This window comes from Mizuhopecten yessoensis, unplaced genomic scaffold (assembly GCF_002113885.1).
Source record: "Mizuhopecten yessoensis strain PY_sf001 unplaced genomic scaffold, ASM211388v2 scaffold10203, whole genome shotgun sequence".
Lineage (NCBI taxonomy): Eukaryota > Metazoa > Mollusca > Bivalvia > Pectinida > Pectinidae > Mizuhopecten > Mizuhopecten yessoensis.
The window spans coordinates 64,904-87,681 of record NW_018408430.1 but is presented as its reverse complement, the minus strand read 5'-3'; the positions used below and the strand labels follow the sequence as shown (position 1 = coordinate 87,681).

Sequence of the window (22,778 nt, the reverse complement as noted above, 5' to 3'; positions counted from 1 at the left end):
TGCGTTCCACTTCCCTCTAGCATTACCGTGCTTGTTACATTTCCACCTTATCTGTTTATCCATGTTGTGAAACTACAGTATTGAACATAACTCCGTTCAGTATGACGCTCATAGGTCAAATATCCGGATAATAACTGGCCAAAACAAGAAGCAACATTGATGTTACTTAAATATACCAAGATCAGTGTTTCTGTTGCGATAAGGGATATACACATTTTTTTAAACCACGTTTACCCGGGCTCGTGTGTGGTTTGTTTAGAGTGTGATAAATGTAGTTGATCGTGTTTCTAAGGCAATATGTAAATAACCCTGATATACAAACGGATGTGTGAACAACTAAATCTAGCGGTTGCGGGTACGGTTCCATCTAACAGGTATGTAACGCGACTTGATCAGTCATTTGATGCAAACGATTGTCCTGTGTATAACAAGACTTTGTGATTAATATTTTGGAATATTAGGATCTAAACAAATTGCATTCCAGTATTATTATGTTGAAATATAGCACATTTAATCCCGCTAGAGACAATATATAGATAGATAAAAAAATGATATAAGTAAAAGTGAAACAGCCTTAATTTGTGCCAGACATTGATGGAATTAATTATTAGGTATATTTATTCAAATTTCAATTTCAACAAATTATATTTCATTTAGAAAAAGGATTTAACAACAGGCATAGACTATATTAGTTCTCTCCTAACGGTAACAATGAGTGTATAAATATATATATACATATGATATAGTATGTTGTTATTTTTAAGTATGAAACAAAAAATGTTTAAATATGAGATATGAGTTTGGAAGTAAGGACAAATTTTAAGAGTTGTCATAATATGTGAAATAGTGTATTCACTATGTTTTCCAAACTTATATTTGTTTGGAGCCTCGAATCCAGCATCTATGACAGGATGCCATCCACTCATGGGATACAGACCAAAAATGTCCATATTGGCTTATTAGCCACTGGTCATCCATCCATGAGTTTTGGGGCCAGTCATGGCTACTGCATTCTGATTTGCATAGTTAACATCATTAAGAAAGAGAGAATTGGGCAGATTTTGATGTGTCGGTGGATTCAAATCAATATTTTGTAACAATTTGTTAATAAGAAGATAAAACAAGGATTTTGCATTCTTTTTAGATTTTTTTTTTTTTTTTTTTAATAAATGAATGACAAAATTGAGTAAACAGAAAGATGCAAAATAAATTGGTCCACCATTATGATATTGTCCTTACTTAGTAATTATTCTATCACATAAAACAACACTGCAATAATTATAATGAATGATACATAGCATACAAAACATACAAAATATTTGCCTATCAGATCAAAAGGGGGAAAGGCGGCCAAAGGATAAAGAAAGGGTGATGATGACACACAATGTTTATGATGTAGAAGCAGTCGTAACTGATGGTTTACATATTTTAGAGACATAATATCAAATCAGAAATATATAATGTATTATATATGTGGAAATCTATGTGTAGCTGTGACAAACTCGGCAGTATATTCAAATATATTTACATCGGTTTGTTCATCACAATCACCACAGCCAGATAGAAGTACAAATGTACATCCAGAGTGTAGTGATTGTGATGGTTTTACGTGGTTCATCATACTTATTACAAATGAGAAAAAAAATGATGTACTGTTTCATGGGCATTACCACAGGTACAAGTTGGTGATTCGGGAAGATGATCTCTATGTAGATCAAAATTAAGGTTACTTGTAGAAGTTGACAGAGTATGATGTTGTATTTTCTATCACCTGCGTTGACATAGGTAAAGTTGCTATATGTGTCTAATAATATGATCACTTACAGCTCTTCTTAAAAAAAAATATGGTATAATGATGTGATGTTAGTCAGGTCAACCCTTGCTGCAAGTTCATGATAATCTTTAAGTGAAGACGGAATAAAGCTTTTGGCATAAGTATTTGTTCTGCACACAGGAATTGTAAAGATTCTTTCATTTCTTAAAAGGTATGAGTTCATATTGTTGAAAAAGGGTTCAATTAATTCAGTTAAATAAGTGGTTGCAGTTCCTGTAAGAATTTTGTATAGAAAAATAAGTCTGTGTTTTTACGTCTTGCAGCAAGGGTGTCCCAACCAAGTTCACAATAAAGTTTATAGTGTGAAGTTCCTTTACGCAGTCCTGTAATTATTCGGGTAGCCTCTATTTGAATAGATTCAAGTAAAGTTGCCTCCTGCTGAGTACAATGATCAAAAATGATATCACCATATTCAAGTATAGGTCTAATATAAGCGATACATATAGTGATAATTAGTGTTTTACGACTCATTTTATATTTTACAGATTTCAAAAAATGTATATGTTTACAAGCTTTATTATAAATATAGTTGATATGGTGTGCCACTTACCATCTTCAGAAAAAAATACACCAAGATGTTTATGAGTTGACACATTTGCTATAGTTTCGTTTTGAAAAATGATATCAGGAAATATTATATTTCTTTTCCGACTAAAAGGTATTTATTTAAACTGTATATCTTTCAGGCTAACATGAAGGGGATTGCCATTGTTATCGTAGTCCTGATATCCGTTACAAGTGAGTATACATTCACTTGTGTCAGTACCTTTTCTTTCTAGATTTAGTCAAAGGTAAAAAATGGTCAATCTTATTTATTTTGGAATTAGTAGAATGCACTTCAGTAAAAACACAATAACTCTACACAGATTTTGGGAAATTTGCGATCATGGTGTGACAAATGAACTTGGTAGTCTCTACTGACGTCATATTAGCATATACAGTTTTAAATAGCTTGTGTTCCCAAACTTCCCAAAGTCTCATGTATGTAAAAGTTTTGTATCATAAATGACTAGTTAAAATGTTTTCTACGATGGCCGACAACGACAAGAGCCTGACAAAAATATATGAATTTTCATATCTTTTTGTACTCTGGTACACTTTTACATGGTACACACAGATATTGAATTAAAATCTGTGTGTACCATGTAAAAGTGTACCATGGTACGCAAAGATATGAAAGCAGAAATAAAATCTACCCGTTGCTTTTGTAACAAAATAACGGCCGAAAACAGCCATGGTACAGAAACATATGAAACTATCAGACGTAAAGGTTACCAAGTATGACAAATTACACCCTGATAAGGCTGTCATCACATACAATGAAATGTTATCGCACGGAATGTCTTGTTATTTTGATTACACCAAATGAGCTACCAAACTATTATTTACTCGTTTAAATTGAAATCAACTGTTCAATATCCTTTACCGAATTTTATAAAAGTTTTACGTTAAAAAGGAAGTCATTATCGATTATTTTTTATTTACATTTCGAATGTATTCTATGCGATTCAACTTCTCAAATGAAAGAAACTCCAAATCAGTTGAAAACGCCGATGGGGTCCGCATGGGACAAGGGGACAAATGAGACAATCAATTTAATTACTTCGAAGGATAAATAGTCTACCCTTTTATATCTTTTGGGCGGGGTGTGTGTGTGTGTGTGTGTGTGTGTGTGTGTGTGTGNGGGGGGGGGGTTACAGATGTTCTTTTTCCCTTTATTTTGGAGACGCTGTCAAGGCCCCAATACATTGTATTTACACAATTGCAACTACCTCTGTTTTTCAGCAGTGATTAATGAAAGGCTTGTTTCGACGTTGTAATTAGGGCTTCACTATTCGGGGTCAGTTCTGGTCATAGTGTCCGATAACAACATTCCGATGCTCTGGTGGTACATTTTTTTCATATCTATTTGTACCGTAGGTGGTACAAAAAGAAATGAAAAAAGTGTAACGCGGTACTAAAAGGAGAGAATCTTTCTTATTTTTGTAACGGGCAAAAGTGTGTACAGAAAGATATGAAAATTCAAATCATTTTGCCGACTGATATCGGCTGTTGGTACATATACATGTGAAAGTAAAGTTGTTTATAATCATTATGTACCATGGTACACTTTTACATGGTACACAAACATTTGAATTTTCATATCTTTGTGTACCATGGTAAACTTTTACATGGTACACAAACATTTGAATTTTCATATCTTTGTGTACAATATGAAAGTGTACCGTGGTACAAAAAGATATGAAAATTCATATATTTTTGTCAGGCTCTTGTCGGCCATCGTAGTTTTCACAATGTAATTTTGAATCAATGACACCATTTTCTTCTCGTCAAAACTAATAATGGCGGGTCGGGTGGCGATCTGACTGTGCGCTCGGTTCTCACCTGCTCGACCACGTGGGTTTTCTCCGGATACTTCAGTTTCGTCCAATAGAAAGAATAACAACCCCTATGCGCTTATGTCAGATAAAAAAAAAAAAAAATGATTGCGAAACGTTGGTAAAAACGGTTCGGTAATTGCTTTAAAATATAATAATGAAAGACGCTTACTCTTCCGGATCGTATGGTCCTATTATCCATGGTCTCTCCAACCTACCTTATGTAGATATTTCATGTGCTCACTATACGATAGTCTTACCGATTTGGAGTTCGAACTATAATCTGTATTAACTTGCTGTTGTCGTTACCAAAAGGGGTATTTCATAGTATAAAATATATAATATATAAATTGTAATAATGTACAACCATACTATTCGTACCATCTGTGTGTGCGAACATACGCCTGTTGTCAGATCATTGGGGAAAGTTTTGTCAATATCAGAGTTAAGTATGTCAAACGGTTACCAAACAGTCCGTACCGCCTTCTAACAGTCGCCAAGTCTCATATTCTACAATTAACCCATACCTGGATTATGTATGAATTTACATGTAAGATTTGATTCGTGAAATCTGTCGTGCGTGGAAAAGCAGCACAAAGAGCAGATGTCAGAAGGAATCTCAAATCATAAACTTAAAAATAAAATAAAATAATGTGTTTTGCGTCATCACGTGTATTCTCATTTCTTCTTATTGGAAATGACCTCAAACCTTGTACACAGGTTATACTAAAAGGAAAAGAGTCTTTGAATTCTCCATTATGAAGTAGGTCATCTGAAATAATTGATGACCTTTTAGAAATGTCGTACATGTACATCTTATCAAAGAATCAATCAGCCATCACTCTCAATGTTTGTCTCTTCTATGACCCTGACTGCAAAGCTTGGACAGGTTGATCAAAGAACCGTTTCTCAAAATTCATTCATACTTTATCACTTTTCTTTCTTCTTCAGTACAAACTTGTCATTCTGTAGTATAAGCATTGAATACACCTATAGTTCATGTGTTCTTCGGTCCTTATCATTTTAGTAGGGAACATATACTTTCACAGAAATACTTTATTCTCAGAAACATTTTGACAAAGTGACTGCCTAAGTACATGGCAAATATATTTATATTAAAACAAGAGGCCCAGAGGGCCTGTATCGCTCACCTAAATGTGTTTAAAATAATTGGTATGAAGTAAAGATATAGCACTCAATGGTAGGTGCTGTAAATACATATTTAATTTCAGAAAGATTTTTCCAGTACTTGAGATATAGCGAGAACAAACTTCAAACAGAGCCCCACCCCTAAGCCTCTAGGGGAGTCATACCCACAATTTATACAAAATTAGGTCCCCTTGGCCCAAGGATGCTCCAGAAGGATAAAATCCCTTAATCCCGATGGTCGAAGAAGGTTTTACCTCTATTTACCCTATTAGGCCCCGCCCTTCTGCCCCCTGGGAGACCACACCCACTGCTTATACAAAATTGAGTCCCCTTGGCCCAAGGATGCTCCAGACTAAATTAGGATAAAAGTTTTTACCTCTATTTCCCCTAATGGGCCCGCCAATCTGTCCCCAGGGGGGAGGGGGCCCCACACTCACTGTTCCCCCAACGATGCTTCTGACCACATTTTGTCAAAATCTATTGGGCCGTTGAGGACAAGTAGCGTTTTAAAGGAAAAGGACGGACGACGGACGCTGCACAATGGCATAAGCTCACTTGGCCTTCGGGCAGGTGAGCTAAAAAAGGGCTGACCATAAACTTCAGATAATGTCTTACGGTGGCCAGAATGAGTGTAATTATCTTAAATTCATGAGCATAGCTCTACCTGATGCCTACAATTTGGACACAGTAGGACCATTCCCTGGAAGCCAAAATGATGTAAATCGTTGCTCGTGGATTTAGAAATGTCCTATCAATGTTAGAGTCATCTGGTATTAATACCAGTACGCCCTCATATTTAAAGACTGGTCAGAGCCAACATTCTGATCTACAGGCTAACATTGACAGAACAGTTACTTAATCCCGATGGATTGTATCATAGCCGGCTTAAGCATTGTATTTTTTTAGAACTCTATTAATACCAAATTGCTTCATTGATATAATTGGTGAAGTGCTAAAGATTGTGACTGCATGAATAAAAGATCACCGGAAACTGACATACAAGACAGAGAACTTGGACATCAAATGAACCTTTTGCCTCAGAGGGTGAACACAACTAGTTCTGTCCTAGAGAGCAAAGTCAGAATTCGTAAGGATTATGAATGATACGTTTATCAGCACTCTCAAGACCTCATCCGTTGTCAGATTTGTTCCAAACACAAAAGCCAGAATAAATATAATGTTTGGATTCAGTACACGACACCAAATGATAATAATCCAATTAAATATTACTATTGCGCATGGTAACTTGGTCTAAGAACTATGGAAATGTGTATTTCTACATCAAACATACTTTATCTGCTGTGAAATACATATATATATAAACAAAGTAGCAACCAAACACAAAATCCAATTCCATTGATAGTTGTCTATGAATCTGAAAAATTATTGGGCAGTAAAATGAATATTTTGGTGGCCATCTTGAAAAGGAATCTATCATCGAATCTTTTCCAAACATCTTCTCTGTTGATTAAATACTCATTCCATCCAAACTTGAACATTGTTTTCTTCTTTTCTGTCAGTTTTTAATCATAATGATTAGACTATTCATATAGTCATGAATTTTTATGTATAGACCATATAGTTATTTGATCCCTTCTTTGAATATGTTCCACCTCATACTTTGGATTGATAGTTTTGTCACTGGTAGTTCAGGACCTAGTCTATATATATCCAAAAGTTACAAAATAATTTTATTCTAAGATGAACCCATTTTTTGTCTGGAAAATGTCATTGCTTGAGATGACTTCTGGCTGTTCATTTATCTGTACATATCTGATTACTAACCAAAGTAAGTTTTTTTATATGTATACTGTAGTACATGATCCATAGTTTTGGTTACGTCATAAATGATCCTTCAGTGCATTGTTAATTTGAAAATATTCGTCTTTTGGGGAAAAACTCCGGCTTTTTGAGAATTTTAGTTTAACGCATATAGGAAAAACCAACCAAGTACTCGTTCGAATTGTAATGGGTGTTTTTGTTGTGATAAGGTTTAGGTCTACATCTCACCAAAAGAAAATTAAAATCAAAGGAGAGGCCAGTTTGGAAACCCCCTAAACGATATATCGATGTGAATGTAAAAAGATATTAGTTAAAAAAAAAAAAAAAGAGAAATATAAGAGAACGTTGTTATACTGTAACTGAATGGTCTATGATCCTGAAACATCCGGTCGAATTTCAAATATATTACAGTCGCCTTGGTTTGACAGGTAAGTATGCAAAATAAAATAAAATAGTTTCTATCTGCAATTAGTCATAAATCGGAACAAGGTTTGAAAAAGTAATTTGTTGCTGAAAAACTAGTTATGGTTATGGTAAGAAGCTGATGGACCAAGGAAGTACATGTTTTAGTATCTATCAGATGCACAACAAGTAAATACTATTCTGCTTAATGGCATATTAACAGCTTCGATCATATACTGTGATTTCTTGCGTATTGCCCATGGACTGTACTTTTTTAGCATTGAACAAATACCCACTGTGGATATCTGGTTGAGATGGCAAAGATGGTGAAGATAATGTTAAAACTTACAACTGTCAATCTGTATACAACATTATGGTAAACACAAACACAACATAAGTATAGTAATTCGCAAGTTTCATCTTCGAACAAATGCATGAAACACTGTTTTATATTTCAAGCAATATATTATATCGTTAATTTGAAGTACATAGTGTTATACTAGGAGTCGCCGTAACTGTTTAAATCAGTAACATGAATGGTGCATTAAGTTAATCAAAGATAGCGAAGTTAAAAATAGAAAGAAGGGCGCTAGGTAGCAAAAAAGGTAGTTGGAAGGCAGAGAGAATTGTAACGGTCCCAGAAGAAAGTGTGGTCGCTTCTGTGTTCACAAGTACCCAGGTAAAGGGCAAACACATCTCAAATTCTGCAGGGGTATACCACATTAATTGCCTCTTATATTATGCATCGGGTAACAGCAGGTGTATTCGTTTCTCGATTCCTGACCTGACATATGATGCAGTATTGCTGCTATTGTGGCTGCTAATTCAATTTAGCAAAATCATGTTTATCGTTTTTGTTTAATAAAAACGATAAAAACAATACAAGAGAAAATTACTTTTTATTATACAATACAGGCTATTTCTGTGTAATATTCCCGTTCAATAATAACAATATAGGACACGTCACTCACAAATGCAAATGAGTCAGGTCACCACCCTACACACTACAACGTCTACGTTTGTAAACAAAATGGCTGACCAAGTTACCGGAGAAACTGTTTGCATTGATGGCAGAGGCAGGGGCACTGTGCAAGAATGAAATTAATAAACGAGTTTGATAAATTCAGTATTACATGAACACGAGTATTAGATTCACACAAATTCAACAGCTGCATGTTTAAATTCCACTTGATTTTCTACGACATACACAATCATTGCCGAACACGTGTTACAAGTCAACTTCATCAGTGTTCCAGTTTCAGGGCGGATTCCACAGTATATTATTTGGCTCAGTGACAGGTAGAAACATGGGGGTTCACATTCACCAACAACCCCCTCCAAAAAAACGCGCCTTTGTGATAGAGTGTGACAATCGCTTCAAGTCCCTGTAAATTAAAAAAGTGCAGATTTCGATGTGTATTTTGATGACCCTAACTTTGACAGTGCACACGCCGTTGTGCCAAATATGTGACGTCACTGCTATTTTGTTAATCGTCAATCCGTTGAATTGTTTTCGTATAAAAAAATAATATTTAATGTTGTTATAATACTTATTAAAACATTGATTGATGAAAAGAGTTGAAATGATTGTTTGCCCATGTGAAAGGTTCATGGGGGGAAACGTCTCTGGAACTATTTTTGTGGCCCAGCAAGCTCCAAACAAAATGCATGTAATGCGTCCTTTCGTCAGTCATCGGTATATAGAGAAAGCGTATCGGGATCAATTATATATGCCGGAGTGTTTTTTCGAATAACATAATAAATAAAATGTACCACTCGTCAGATCGTTTATTTATCGATCAAAAAGAAATAAAAAGGATTTTCTGTTGTGATTGTGTGTATTACAATTCGATTCATCGAACCTTTTTTTAAAGTAATCTAGAGTAAACATCAACCACTAAAACAAAATATCACTGTTTAATTGTGCATGCGATAGTAAAAGAAACGTTTTAAATTTCAGACGGATTGGATTTTTGTTCATCGAATCAGAAAGAAAAGGCAAAATGTGGGAGCAATGGTATATGTAAAATGCCAACATGTACGAACGTAACAACAACAGCAGCACCAACAACAGCAGCACCGAAAGGAGCACCAACAAAAGCAGGGAAAATATCACCAACAGCAGCACCACCAACAGCAGCACCACCAACAACAGCAGCAACAACAGCAGCAACAACAACAGCAGCAACAACAACAACAGCAGCAACACCAATAGGTGCGTTTTACTTTATTTGTTTACATAATGTAGTTGAGTTCTTACATTGCTCAATGTATTAGACATTTTCAACTTGATGCTATATACCCACAGTCAAAATCGAAATATAAATATCTCTGTAATTGAGTCACTGATGTTTATCCAGCGTACGTAAAAATCAAGTTCGCAAAATTAATATCATGTGAAGGGACCCCTGGCATTGATCAAAGTCCCGTAAGACCGCCCTCAACTGGTACAAAGTTTGAGGCTGATGACGTCAATTTCTCACTCTTCGGTCCAACAGATCAAATATGTGCTCTATGGGATTGAGATATGGGATATGCGATGGTCAATCAAGCAAATCGATGTTCTGTTAAAGGCGAACCCCTCGTTGACGCGTTTAAGATGACCACGTGCGTTATCTTGCTGAAACTTGCCAACATTTGTCACCATGAATGTGGTATCAAGATCCGCTCTAAGGAAATACCCTATTTGATGATTTTCGAGAAGGAGGTTAGGAAGTTCCAGATATGTTCCCATATAGTTAATAATTTAACCTTATGTAAATGAAGAAATGTTTAGATCCAAACAATCATGCTGATTAGAAAAGGTTCATATATAAATGATATAGAGCATATTGGAAGGGATAGGATCAGGACTTTAACAAGACTTGGACTAGGGGAGTCAATTACCAGATACATTTTTGGGAAATGTTGGAAAAGAATTTAGGGAAATATGTAAAGCCTCTTCTCGCAGCCCCTGAAAATAATCTCTCCCAGCCTCTTTGGTTAAAAAAATTGTCTGCTTAAAAACGTATTAATAATGGTGTTTTTTACGTTAAAGACTTAGTTGATGAGTGTGGCAGTTTACTGTCATTTGATTGCTTTGATCAGAAAAAAACATGTATATATTAATTTCATGAATTTTAACAGCCCAATAAGCGCTGTACCAACAGGCTGAAAATGAATGATTGTCGCCTATGGAAAAATATTGAAAATGTTGTACATGGTAATTTGCGTTTGCAGAATATCGACATCCCGTCAAAATAATTTTAGTATATCCTCAACAATCCTATGAAAGATGACACACTATCTTTGCTATTTCTCTGAATCAAGACGAATTGGGAAACCATCAATGTCCTTCCATTTCAGAATGTTTCACAGAATTTTCTTTACAAATTCCTTCCCTTTTAAGCGCAAGTAATTAAAGCATGAATAATGTAGCTTTTGTAGTAGTGCAACAGAAACATTACAATACCTTTTTTGGGATCGTACTCACATTCAATTACTATTGTTATGTTTTATCAGTAGATGATAGCTTTAAAATTATTTAAAAGAACAAACCTGCTACTTTCTTTTTAGCATTTTTGAAAATGTTCATGTGACAGGTTTAAATATCTGCATTCTGTTGATTAAAAATGTATCTTTAATACTATACAATTCCTTATTGGGAATCTTATAAAATATTTATTAAACATTATAGAAATTTATAATTATATTTGGTCTACATGTTGACCCAGAATGCAGCGAACAAAATCCGGCAAAAATGGGAAAGTGTCAGCCTTATTTAAAAAAAAAAAAAAAAAAAAAAAAGATCTGTAATGATCTGTAAAATAATGTTATATGTGATTGGCGCAATAAAAAAAATTCAAAGACAAAAAAAAAACCTGCTCTATGTAACGTTGAGCATTCAGGCTTAGGTCAGCAATCAAAAGGACTTTGCGCTCATTGCCCGACATTCCACCCAACACCGTGACGCTTCCAACGCCAAAACGAGCATGATGTTACAGGCGTCTTGTTAACGATCACCATGCCTTCGATTCACTTGCTTTCTGCCATCTTAACAATAGAGTGGCTATCGGGACTCATCCGTGAAAATGCCCTGTTGTTGTAGAAACTATCCTTCACGTCGTCTTGTCATTGCTGAGCTTCTTTGAATATGACGTCGGGTTAATCGAGGTATCAGATACGGTCGGCGAGAACGTAGACCTACCTCGGGCAGCGGATAGATTACAGTTAGTTGACTTATTAATGCGTCGGTGATTTGCGTTGTTGGAAGCAGTTCTTGCCATAACTGTCCGATTACGCAGATGACGTAATCACATATACATGTAGTAAACCTGACTACGTGACCTTATGCGTAGCCTTCCTGACCTTGGACAATCGGCCGTTGGACTTTAGTTGTAAACCTGACCCAAAGCCGCATGCATGAGCATGGATATGGTTAATCTGGCCGCATCGAACAGGGCGATTTCAGCGTACCGAACGGCTGACGTCATCAGGTCGTGGCATGACTTAATTGCCTTTGACGCCAAACTACTATGTGTTTTGTTTCTTTTGACTTAAATAAAAGTGTGTCCTGATACAAGGAACACATGTCCTTTTACAAACTTTGTGTTCAGATTACACATGTAAAACCTTCTCCTGACACTATATATAAGTATACATGACAGCATTAACAAATCGCAAGGATGTCTTATATATAATAATTGCAATGATGATAAAACGTTTCATATACCTACAAAATACCTGCTCATAAATAAATCATTCATTTGTTCATAAAAAATATTGTTCATAATTATTGATGCATCCATTGCATACCGGGTAATTTTTGCAGCAGTTTTATTTTAGTGTTGATTCAACACCAACTTCAAAAATAATCGAATATTTAAGTCCAGGCATTATCTTAGGATCAAAATTGAGTCTAAAAGCAAAACATAGTAACGGTGTAAAAGATAACAGCATTATTCCTTGGCCAATTACACATCGAACCTGCATATACCTGTTTAAACTTAGTAGTTTGTGTAATATGTTGACTCATTTTCTAGAGACGGTTCCAGCCAATCTGCATTGCGACATGGCGTTTTTAGCTAATACGTATTGCTCCTCTTCACACATAATTGCATTCTATCAGTGCATCGGTACAGTGTAACATAATAAATGTGAAAAACAGATTCGACGGGCGTGAACTGTTATCCGCAAAGGTTGAAAATATCAGCAGCATCTCACTAATTAATCTTTATTCATTAATATTTTTATAAACTGCCATAAATGCTTCATTTTAAACTATGTCATGATTCAATACCAATGAACATGTTTAACCTTCATCGTCATAGGCAAAATGACAAATGCCATTTCACACAAGATAACATTTCAACTTCAAAGAAGGCCATCATATACCAGTTTTAGTGCAACTAAAAAGGTTTGCCGAGAAGATTTCATGATTGTGTATTAATGTCTATATAGGTTAATCGAGTTTTAGAATAATTGTATATTTTGCTTGATTTTAGGGTTTGTAATAAAAATGCAATATTTAACATATTCCAGTTCCTGGTCGAAAACGCAGAGGAGCAGAACCAACAACATGTAAACATTTTAAGATTAGTTATATATCAAGCGAACACCATTTTAAAATGCATCCTACACAAATCTACTTTTATATTATTGTCGTTAACACTTTATATCTTTAGTGCTATAAAGAGTTAGTTTATCAAATTATAAAATCTGGCTTCTGACAAAACACACCTAGAATAAAATTAGTTAAATTAGTATCCTTGTCCCACTGCAATACAGTGTTTAATGCATAAAATAACCTACCCTTAACCTCCGTTTTGATATTACTGAAGCACATGGTCAAGGTACCTCAATTGGTTTCAGCGACAGTATAACAATATGAAGTTCAGGGATCAAATCGCAGTATGGCCGCGCAGATTATTGAGCACTTTGAACATGATTGTGATTATATTTTGTTTATTTAATATTCATAATGTTTTCATAAAAATCATGCAGGGTATAACTCTTCTTTTCAAAAATGATACATTAGAGCTATAGGCATTGCCGAAAATAAGTTTCAAGTGCATATTTTCATTTTTTTTCAGTGGTTTTGGGATTCTTAAGTTAGATAACATGTACATGTAGCTCATTGCGTCTCTCTATTCCATCTTGATTATCGCATCCTACCTAAATTGATTTCAAATACACTGCAGTGGAAATTTCACACGGGTCCGCTAAAAAACATCCTTATCATTTGTAAAAAGGAAACAATGTTCACTGACATTTCTAAATTAAACAAATTGCTGTTAAAGACACAATTTGTTTATAATTTTGGAAAGTGTTTTAGAAAACGTGGGAAAAAAAATGCTGAGAAATGATAGTAAGACAACAGTTCAGTTTTTTTGTAATCAAACGGACTGCAAAACGAATCCGCCTGAAATAAGATGCAATATATATATCTACTTTTTTATTCAAAATGGATAAACCTTCTTGAGTATTCAAATATTTTGACATTGACGACTGTACTTTAAAAATGACATTATCTTCGTTATTTGAATAATCATAATTAAACTACAGATCTTAGTCCATTTGCCTTTACCAAAAATAAGTGGAAGTTTCAAATGTATACGGCTAGCTCTGTGACTTGTTGGCAGTTCATTGCTAACTTTTCCACTTATACATTGTAACTATCAGTAAATATCTTATAAGGCTCAAAAAAGGGACATCTGATTTCTTGTGCATTTGTAAAGGTTTCCATTATTATATGTCCACAGCAATACAGCATAGATACATAAACCATACGTCAGAAAGCTATCAATCACAAATACTTTGAAACCTTGATAGTGGCATGCATGATTCCCCAACTGGCGTACACATGTCGTAGTTAATTGACTCTGTATTTTAGAGCTTACACCTTATATGATTTAAAACAAAAAAAATACTTGCAGACGGGTGTACAACACTGGATTTCAAAAGATATATGTTTTTGGTGCTATCATTAATTTTTTGGAAATAACATATTTCTTTGCGGGTTAATGGCTTGGAGTATGTTGATAAGGTTGCCTTTTGATTTCGTGTTCACTGCCATGGTACCCAGGTAACGGATGTGACATCTCTTTAACTTGACATAGATGTATGTTGCAGGTGTTGTCGATTAAGCAGAAACAAACATTTACTCGCCCGGAACCCCCTGTCTTTATTCGTTGGTATTTCCTCTATTTATTCTATTTTTAAAGTTTTACCATGTTAATCTCTCCTTTTTCATACTGTTGCCCTCTAAAACTATTTTGAACTTGAGTTACGGGTTTGTTCGCACATTGGTAAATCTTGTTTTTCATCATTTCGGCAGGTTACAATCCTAGTTTTAAAAAAGCCTTATAGAATGAAGCTTCCAGTGGTAGAACATCACACCAATTGGATATATTTACATTAACTACATGTATCCAACCGCCGCGCATAAGAAAGCGGATCATCAATGATTTTATGTTCTGTTATACAGCGTCACCAACCATTGCTGATTGTAATTTAACATGTGGAACTGGTCAAGTTTGCCGTTACAAATGTACAGGTAAAACATCGTTTAACATCTTTTTGGAAACATTGTTCTATTTAAAATTATAAAAGTTTCATTTCTTTTTAATAATGCAAAACCTTATAACTTCGTGATGTTTTGAAGTGTTATATACGCATAAAGTCGAATCAACCCCCTCCCCCCCCCCCCCCCCCCCTTTATGTCTTTTTTAACAAATACAAATATATCTCATTTCAAACTTAATGTACTGACGATATTTACATATTCTATTTGCACAGATGAAAGTGGATCCATTAAGCATGGACTGTCCCCTCTGGTCCTGCTAGTCGGAGTCTTCACCAAACTGTTTCTGGTCGGATAACTTGACTTGATAAAGGCGTTCTGCAAGTTGTTCTTTTGATTATATCGTGTCACAGGTAGCATGACGGATAACAACTATGTAGCAACAAACGTCTTTGTCGCAAGCATTGACTCTAATCAAGACGAGCTGCAACAAGAATCCAGACCAGACCCTTTGATAACATTGTGCTTGGAATTTACTTTGCAGTTAAATCTAGTGTATTTCAAAACATTTTGAACATTCATATTACAAAACAAAATACCAGAAGATCTCCGATACTTTGAGTTCATACCGGCAAAATTAACAAAATAATGAATAAACAAATAAACAAATGATATAAATATAAAAAATAAAAGCATAAAATTAACTATCATGATCAAAATACCCAAGGGATATATGTAAAGCAGCGCGGGAGACGGAGACATTAGCAATTCGAAATAAGGTATTTGTTTTCTTTTTCTTTTTGGAGAATGATGCCAATACCCTAAACAAAATCTTAGTACTGAAATCCCATTTGATAATCAAAATACATGCATTAATGAAAACATTTGCAATATATATTGTAATTGAACATATCCTAATGCAATTGTATTTTGGTGCGTGGTTGTACTTTAATAACATTATCAAAATATGTATTGTTGCATGGTTTTGCAATAAATGTATTAAATGATAACATATTCTTCATTTGTTATGTATAATATTTCAGCAAATACATTAAACATGAACCTGCAGTGTTTGATAATGTGTCTATATTAGATATAATTCTCTGATAAGATGTGTATGATACACAGGTTTATCTGTTAATGAGACTCTTGTACAAACCTATCCTCAGAGACGTGTAGATAGATGAAGGCATGGACAGGTTGTGTATGTATGTTTAAAGATATTCTATTTCCTTGAAGCATACAAGGGTCGATGTTTTTGTTGTCACTAAGCACAGTTAATTCTTGTGTATTTTCAAAGGTTTATTAATAATACACAACATTACGTTTGATGCCATGGCGAGTTACAATTAAATATCGTGACACTTTTGTAAATAGTCTTTGCTATTGAAATGAATATTATATTATATTTATTGTAATGATATCAACGTCTGTTGATATTGGGGTATCCTAGTTATTACGAAATAAAATTATCGAGATGAGTTCTCAATTCAAGTTTTTGTAATGTGTTCACCGTGTGTATCAAAATAATGTAATGTTTATGAGAGTATTTATTGCATTGGCTCCTGCATTTTGAGCATTTCTTGGAGGTTAAAGCTGCACGCTTTATTGATGTATTAGTTAATGCAAAGTTATTTCATTTTTGTTCAAGTCATTCCGAACAAAAAACGCATTTGTTCTTATTTTGTCCTCGTGCCATTATTTCCAGGTTACGAATCGCACCAAAGGAAATTCAAAATCACTTAAATTGTAGAATGTTGTAAAAAAAATAGTGATCGGCTTCGTATGATATATTAATCATAATGAAATCACATTTATTTAAACGCCAAAGAATAAAAAAAAACCCACTAATTCCTATTGTTAACCATCTGAAAAGAAAAGCTTATTTAAATATATCATATAAAATAATTAATTTTACATCTTATATATACTGATTTACTGTATAGGGTTTAACGTTCTATCAACAGCTAAGGCCATTTAATGACATGTTCTCATTTGTGTTGTGTTTGCGTGCACGCGTGTATGTGTGCCGGAGACAGGGTTTGTTTGTGTACTAGCACGGATCTGATTTCGACTTTATAGTGCTATTTCACCGAAATACCATAACCATCACCCAGCACAGTATCCCGCCAAGTTATATTATCTTGGCAATGAGTGAACCAGTTGTTGCCATCAACCTCAATGCTGCACGTTAAGCAGGGAAAACGACTATTATTTTTAAGGACTTTGGTATGTCTTGACCTGGGAACAGAACACATTTGCCTTGCTTACCTTGGCGAACGTTCAGAATTATTTTCGTATATTTATATATGTATATACATGTACTACATGTATTGGCATAGAGGTAATAACGACAGTAACATCGAAGGAATTTGATACATTTTAAGGTCAATCCACCCTCTTTTCAAGACGGAAACATGAACACTTACATATCACAACATATGTCAAAGATAAAAAGGCAATACGAAACGTAACGACAAAATATATTACATAAACGGAAACAAAGTAATCACTCTACCTGGTTGATGGATGTTATCCATATTAGGCTTTGTGCGTCCTTGGGCAAAAATAACTAAATTTTGTATAACAGAGGATGTGACCTCTCTGGCTGCAGAGGAGCGGGCCAAATAGGAGAATGTGAGGTATACATCTTTAAAACCTTCTTCCTCTGTACCATTGGAGGGATTGTATCCAAAATAGGCCTGGAGCATCCATGAAAAAGGGGGATTTAATTTTGGATACACGGAGGGTGTGGCCACCTTTTGGGCGGAGGAGTTGGGCCCAATAGCGGAAATTAAGGTATATCTTTAAAATCCTATTCGTTCAGTATGACTTGAGTTAGTGTAACATAATTCCGTCTAAAGAAATCATTTGGCAAGGGAGACTCTTTTTTTAACAGAGAGTGTAGTCCCCCTGGGAGCAAGAGTGGAAGGGTCCAGTAGGGAGAACATAGAAATACATGTTTAAATCTTTCTCCTTCAGTTTATTTGAAGGGATATTAACCAAATTGTGTGTAGAGCATCCTTGGGCAAAAGGGGCCAATAGGGGAAATTGAGATTAATGTTTAAAATCTTCCCCAATTGATGGAGGCAGAAAGAAGGGACCTAATGAGGGACGGGTGTTGCTGAGAGACAGAGCCAATATTTTCAAATAGTTGTTTTATGTTATAAAAATAATGTTCCATACTTGCCTTTATCTAAATATTATGGCATACATTTTACTAACTGTAACCTTATAGCTACATGTATATACTGGTATATGCATTACACAATTTGGATAGTGTGATAGCCATATTAGACATTACATATGCGTATTAGTAACAAAACAATCTAGTCCAATGTATACATACTCAAGCACAAGTTTATGCTAGACTCAAAAACGTGCAATACATATGTAATAGATCTATACGTAACCTGATGTATATATATATATAATATGATAAACATCAACGTTTGTAATCTTTATAGCACATTTATGTATGCAGTTTTGTAGCTGCAAATATGTATTAAAATATTGATAGAGTGTAGTAACCATATTAATCTTTAAATATTGTATTACAAAATTTGTTTAAGCTTTATTGGAATGCTAGCACTTCGGTCTACTATATGGTATTTTTAAAACCAGTATACCCGTGCACGAGCTTGCAGTAGACGGGAGGAAAACACATAGTATTATGTGTAATAAACTGGATGATCAGTGCAATGAGTAAATACGGATTAATTTATGTATGATACATAGTTGTTAACTTATTGATACATGTACGTAAATATATTTACATGTACACTATAGAAAAGGAATACACAATTTGAAAAGAAAAGAAAGAAAAATCTGCCAACAGTAGAAGTCGGGGTTTATACACTTCTCTGCAGTGATCACACTGCAGTACTACACATTCAGCGACTCTGCGTAAATGGTGGACCACCCTTAGTGGTGCGCACATGGGGTGCAGCTTTGGTCAAGTTCTTCGTAGGCTCAAAATCAATGTATCTTGACGCCCCAGCTACAGTACGGGGACCGTGCCTGGGACGATCGCGAGCCTCAAGATGGGGAGGGGATCAGGATACGCGGAAAGTTCGTCCATAGTGGTAACTTGGAACTTACTCCCGTTTAGATTCCGGATAACGATTCTACCATCGTTTGTCCATGTTCCCCCGATGAGTCCATGTTTTTTAAATACCGGGCCTTGGCGTATACTGCAGTGCGCTGTTTGGTCAGCGCCTCGTCGAAATAGAATCAGCTGCTGGCAGATGGGGCTACATGATCAGGTTCGGATGAGGTGGAAGTCCGACGCGATGGAAACAGACTAAATCTGGCATCATATACAAGGCCCCTTGTGCGATAAGATATGAATCTTACTATAATATAACGTGGATATGTAGAGGACTTTGGGCCTACCCGATGTGAGCGACCAATGCCATTGAGGGTCACCATGATACCCAGGCTATCATTAAATGCGTGTGTTTTCCCTTTCGGATTCGGGTATCCCCCTTAGTTTTAGGCAGTGCCTTCTCGAGTACTGTTCTAAATCATCCAACTTGTTCCCAAGGAACTGGACACGTTGCTGGAGTGGGGTGATACCTATGGAAGATACTAGCGTATCCTTGAATAGTGAGTTACTCAGTAACTGGGCGACACCTTTTCTGAATTACCACAGGATCGGTAATGTCATGTATAGTTTGGACACTTTTCTGAATATCCACGGACAATTTTACAGTATCCTCAAACATGATATAAGAGTTATATATGAACACGGGACACTTTAGCATACTATGGAGAGGAGAGATCCTTCAAATTCACATACAGTCCAAGTGGAAAAAATAAATATGGCGGGTAGTCACGAAGTGGTTAAGAGTGGTCACTTAAAATGTTCAAGGAGAATTTTCACTTGTTCAGGTAGAATAAACACAAGTCATTGTACACTGTTCAGATGTATGATCTTACCGGGACCTTTCATACATGTTAATATGGTCATGCTGAGTTTGGACACATATATCTGTCAAAAAACTTCTCATCTCATTATTCCAACTTGCTAGCTCGACCGGGACCTTGTGTTTAGGGGACATTGAGGAAACCAAGAATAAACCATACACCTGTTGTATCCCACTGCGTGTGTAAGGTTAAAGACGACTGACATGGAGCCCCTGCAGAATCGGGGGTTTTCCTCATTGCCTAATACTAAGAGTAGATAGATGCGACCATTAATCATGATCTGCAGACCCCATTACAACTCTTGGAAACTTTTTCGTTTCCTTTTTTCCTGTCTTATTTTTTTTTTTCCCTACGCACATTTCCCTCGTTTTTTTTATTACCTTCCTTTGTTTAGGGCTCAACGTCCTATTAATAGCTTAAGTCATCTTAGGAAGTGATATGATCCAAGAACTACATGACGTCAACAATAGCTTGACATCAAAGGACTATATATAATTTGGGCCTTTTTTGGACCCAAAATCCATCGAAATTTTAAATCTTAAATAGAACTTTCAAATGACTTTTTCATTCATTTTGAATACTTCCCCGGTACTCTTGTGTAACATTTATTTGTGTTTTCAATTATGACTGCTATGGTAACCAATTAATATTTGTATAAATTAATGGATTTGAATATTCAGTCAATTTTGACAGGTTTTCATCTTATTTTTCTTTTAGCTACTATAGGGTGCACGCTTGAACACATTTTATATTTCTCCATAAGACAAGTTTATACGCATTATCCTAAGATAGTAAGTTTGATCAAGCAAGCGCTCTATAATTTCGAGGGAAAAACCTATGCAAAATATGACAATACTCACTGAATCTTCTTCTTCTAATTAATGCAAATTTGAACTTGTTATCATGGCAAGTTGTAGGGTATTTCAACTCAACTGTTTTAATCGTTTTATCCTGCATTAAGCCAATCGGTGAATCGTCCAAAAAAGCCTACACTGTAGATAGCAAGCAAACACCGTTTCGGAAAGTTGATAAACGGCCTATCACCCGAACTTGTCCAAGCTGTTATAGTAATTATCCTTCCTTTGAGGTTTGAATTTATTCTGTTGAAAATATATGAAGATATCGAGCGGACACCAAGCGCGTCCGCCCGCCCGCCCGCCCGCCAAGGTGATAACATAATACGTCCCGTCTCTCGACGGGCATATATAAACATTTATCATTCAAGTTATAACAGACATGCATGAAAATAGTGTTCGTATCAAGAAGTATAGGAAGGTAACCTTACTGTTTATCGATCACACTTTGACCTAATTAGTTGTTTTATGCAGCTAAGCGCTACCAATATTATACATGTATTAAGTTGCTATTTATGATACACAGAATACACAGTTATTATTAATGTCCTTATTGTTTACTGTATATGTATGTATAATTAAGCGCTCAAAGTTTGTATCAACAGCAGCTTATATCATATATTTTATGCATGATCCGAATCCATTCTTAAAATGTTGCATATCAATATTTCTATTCCCGTCCTGATTATCCGTATATCAACGAACAAGGGTACTTAAAGGTCTGAATTTTGACTGGACAGAAAAGATTTATTGGATCTAAATATTAGTACAGTGTAATCGATCGAGGTGGGCTGTGCAAGGCTTGTAATTTGTCACTAAGGTAGCGATACGCAGTAACCATGTCCTCTTTCTGTATTAGGTTGATATCTGTTAAATATTGCTTGAAGGAAAAACAAACATACCTATGACCAAGACCAGCTATAGTTTTTCGATATCACTATGACAACGACATTGAACTATTTGTTTTTAAAACGTTCATGCTTATCAACAAACATGATATCATAAGGATGAAGAAAATAAAGAAGGAAAGGGAAAGTCATCTGCAATGGCGAAATATTGTCTATGTTTGTTATACATGTGAACCTCTGGTGCACACCAGGTTTATATATGTGATTATAGTAAGCACACATTACAATTCATATCTGAATTGACATATACGAATTAAAAAGCACGAAAAAACATTGACAATCAAATATATATTTTGACTCGCAATTCATGTATGAAATGTCAGTTTTAGAAGAATGGCAAATAATGGAAAATACATCATGACTTGTAAATACCGTTATAATAGATAAACAGATTGACATCTTCTGTGTCGATTGACCGTTAAACATGCAATAATAATTAACTTTATTAACGATTAGTCAACCTATATGATCTTTAATTTGAAATGAACCAGTATTCCTTAAAATTTTGAAATTCAGCTGTATAATGTAGGACGGATCAGCTTCATGATGTAGGACGGATCAGCTGTGTGATGTAGGACGAATCAGCTGTATGATGTAGGAAGGATCAGCTGTATGGTGTAGGACGAATCAGCTGTATGATGTAGGACGAATCAGCTGTATGATGTAGCACGAATTAGCTGTATGATGTAGGACTTATCAGCTGCATGATGTAGGACGAATCAGCTGTATGATGTAGGACGAATCAGCTGTATGATGTAGGAAAGATCAGCTGTATGGTATAGGACGAATCAGCTGTATGATGTAGGACGAATCAGCTGTATTATGTAGGAAGGATCAGCTGTATGATGTAGGACGAATCAGCTGTATGATGTAGGACGGAGCAGCTGTATGATGCAGTGCTATTCAGGTTCGTCATGCTGTATTATTACCCAATCTTTAACAGTGTCCTACGTTCATCTTTCGAGATACAAAAGAGTAAACTTTGCAATAAAATGTTTAATTCACCGTGATTTGCTGTAACCGTGATTGGTATAGTTATCT

General features: G+C 35.3%; 1 protein-coding gene across 1 annotated transcript; it reads left to right on the top strand.

Moving 5' to 3' along the window:
• The first annotated feature begins 309 nt into the window (after positions 1–309).
• LOC110459734 (clathrin coat assembly protein AP180-like) lies at positions 310–16,005 on the top strand. Its single transcript, XM_021512141.1, has 5 exons — positions 310–374; positions 2,521–2,572; positions 9,506–9,760; positions 15,011–15,079; positions 15,322–16,005. The coding sequence occupies exons 2-5, from the start codon at positions 2,527–2,529 to the stop codon at positions 15,402–15,404; spliced, it is 453 nt and encodes a 150-aa protein (XP_021367816.1). The 5' UTR covers positions 310–374; positions 2,521–2,526; the 3' UTR covers positions 15,405–16,005.
• The last annotated feature ends 6,773 nt before the right edge of the window (positions 16,006–22,778 follow it).

Bases quoted from the DNA above. Each gene is read 5' to 3' on its own strand.
- LOC110459734 (XM_021512141.1), top strand. From the start codon at position 2,527: ATGAAGGGGATTGCCATTGTTATCGTAGTCCTGATATCCGTTACAA. The intron at 2,573-9,505 runs GTGAGTATACAT...TTTAAATTTCAG, and splicing joins AGTCCTGATATCCGTTACAA to ACGGATTGGATTTTTGTTCA. The intron at 15,080-15,321 runs GTAAAACATCGT...CTATTTGCACAG, and splicing joins TTGCCGTTACAAATGTACAG to ATGAAAGTGGATCCATTAAG.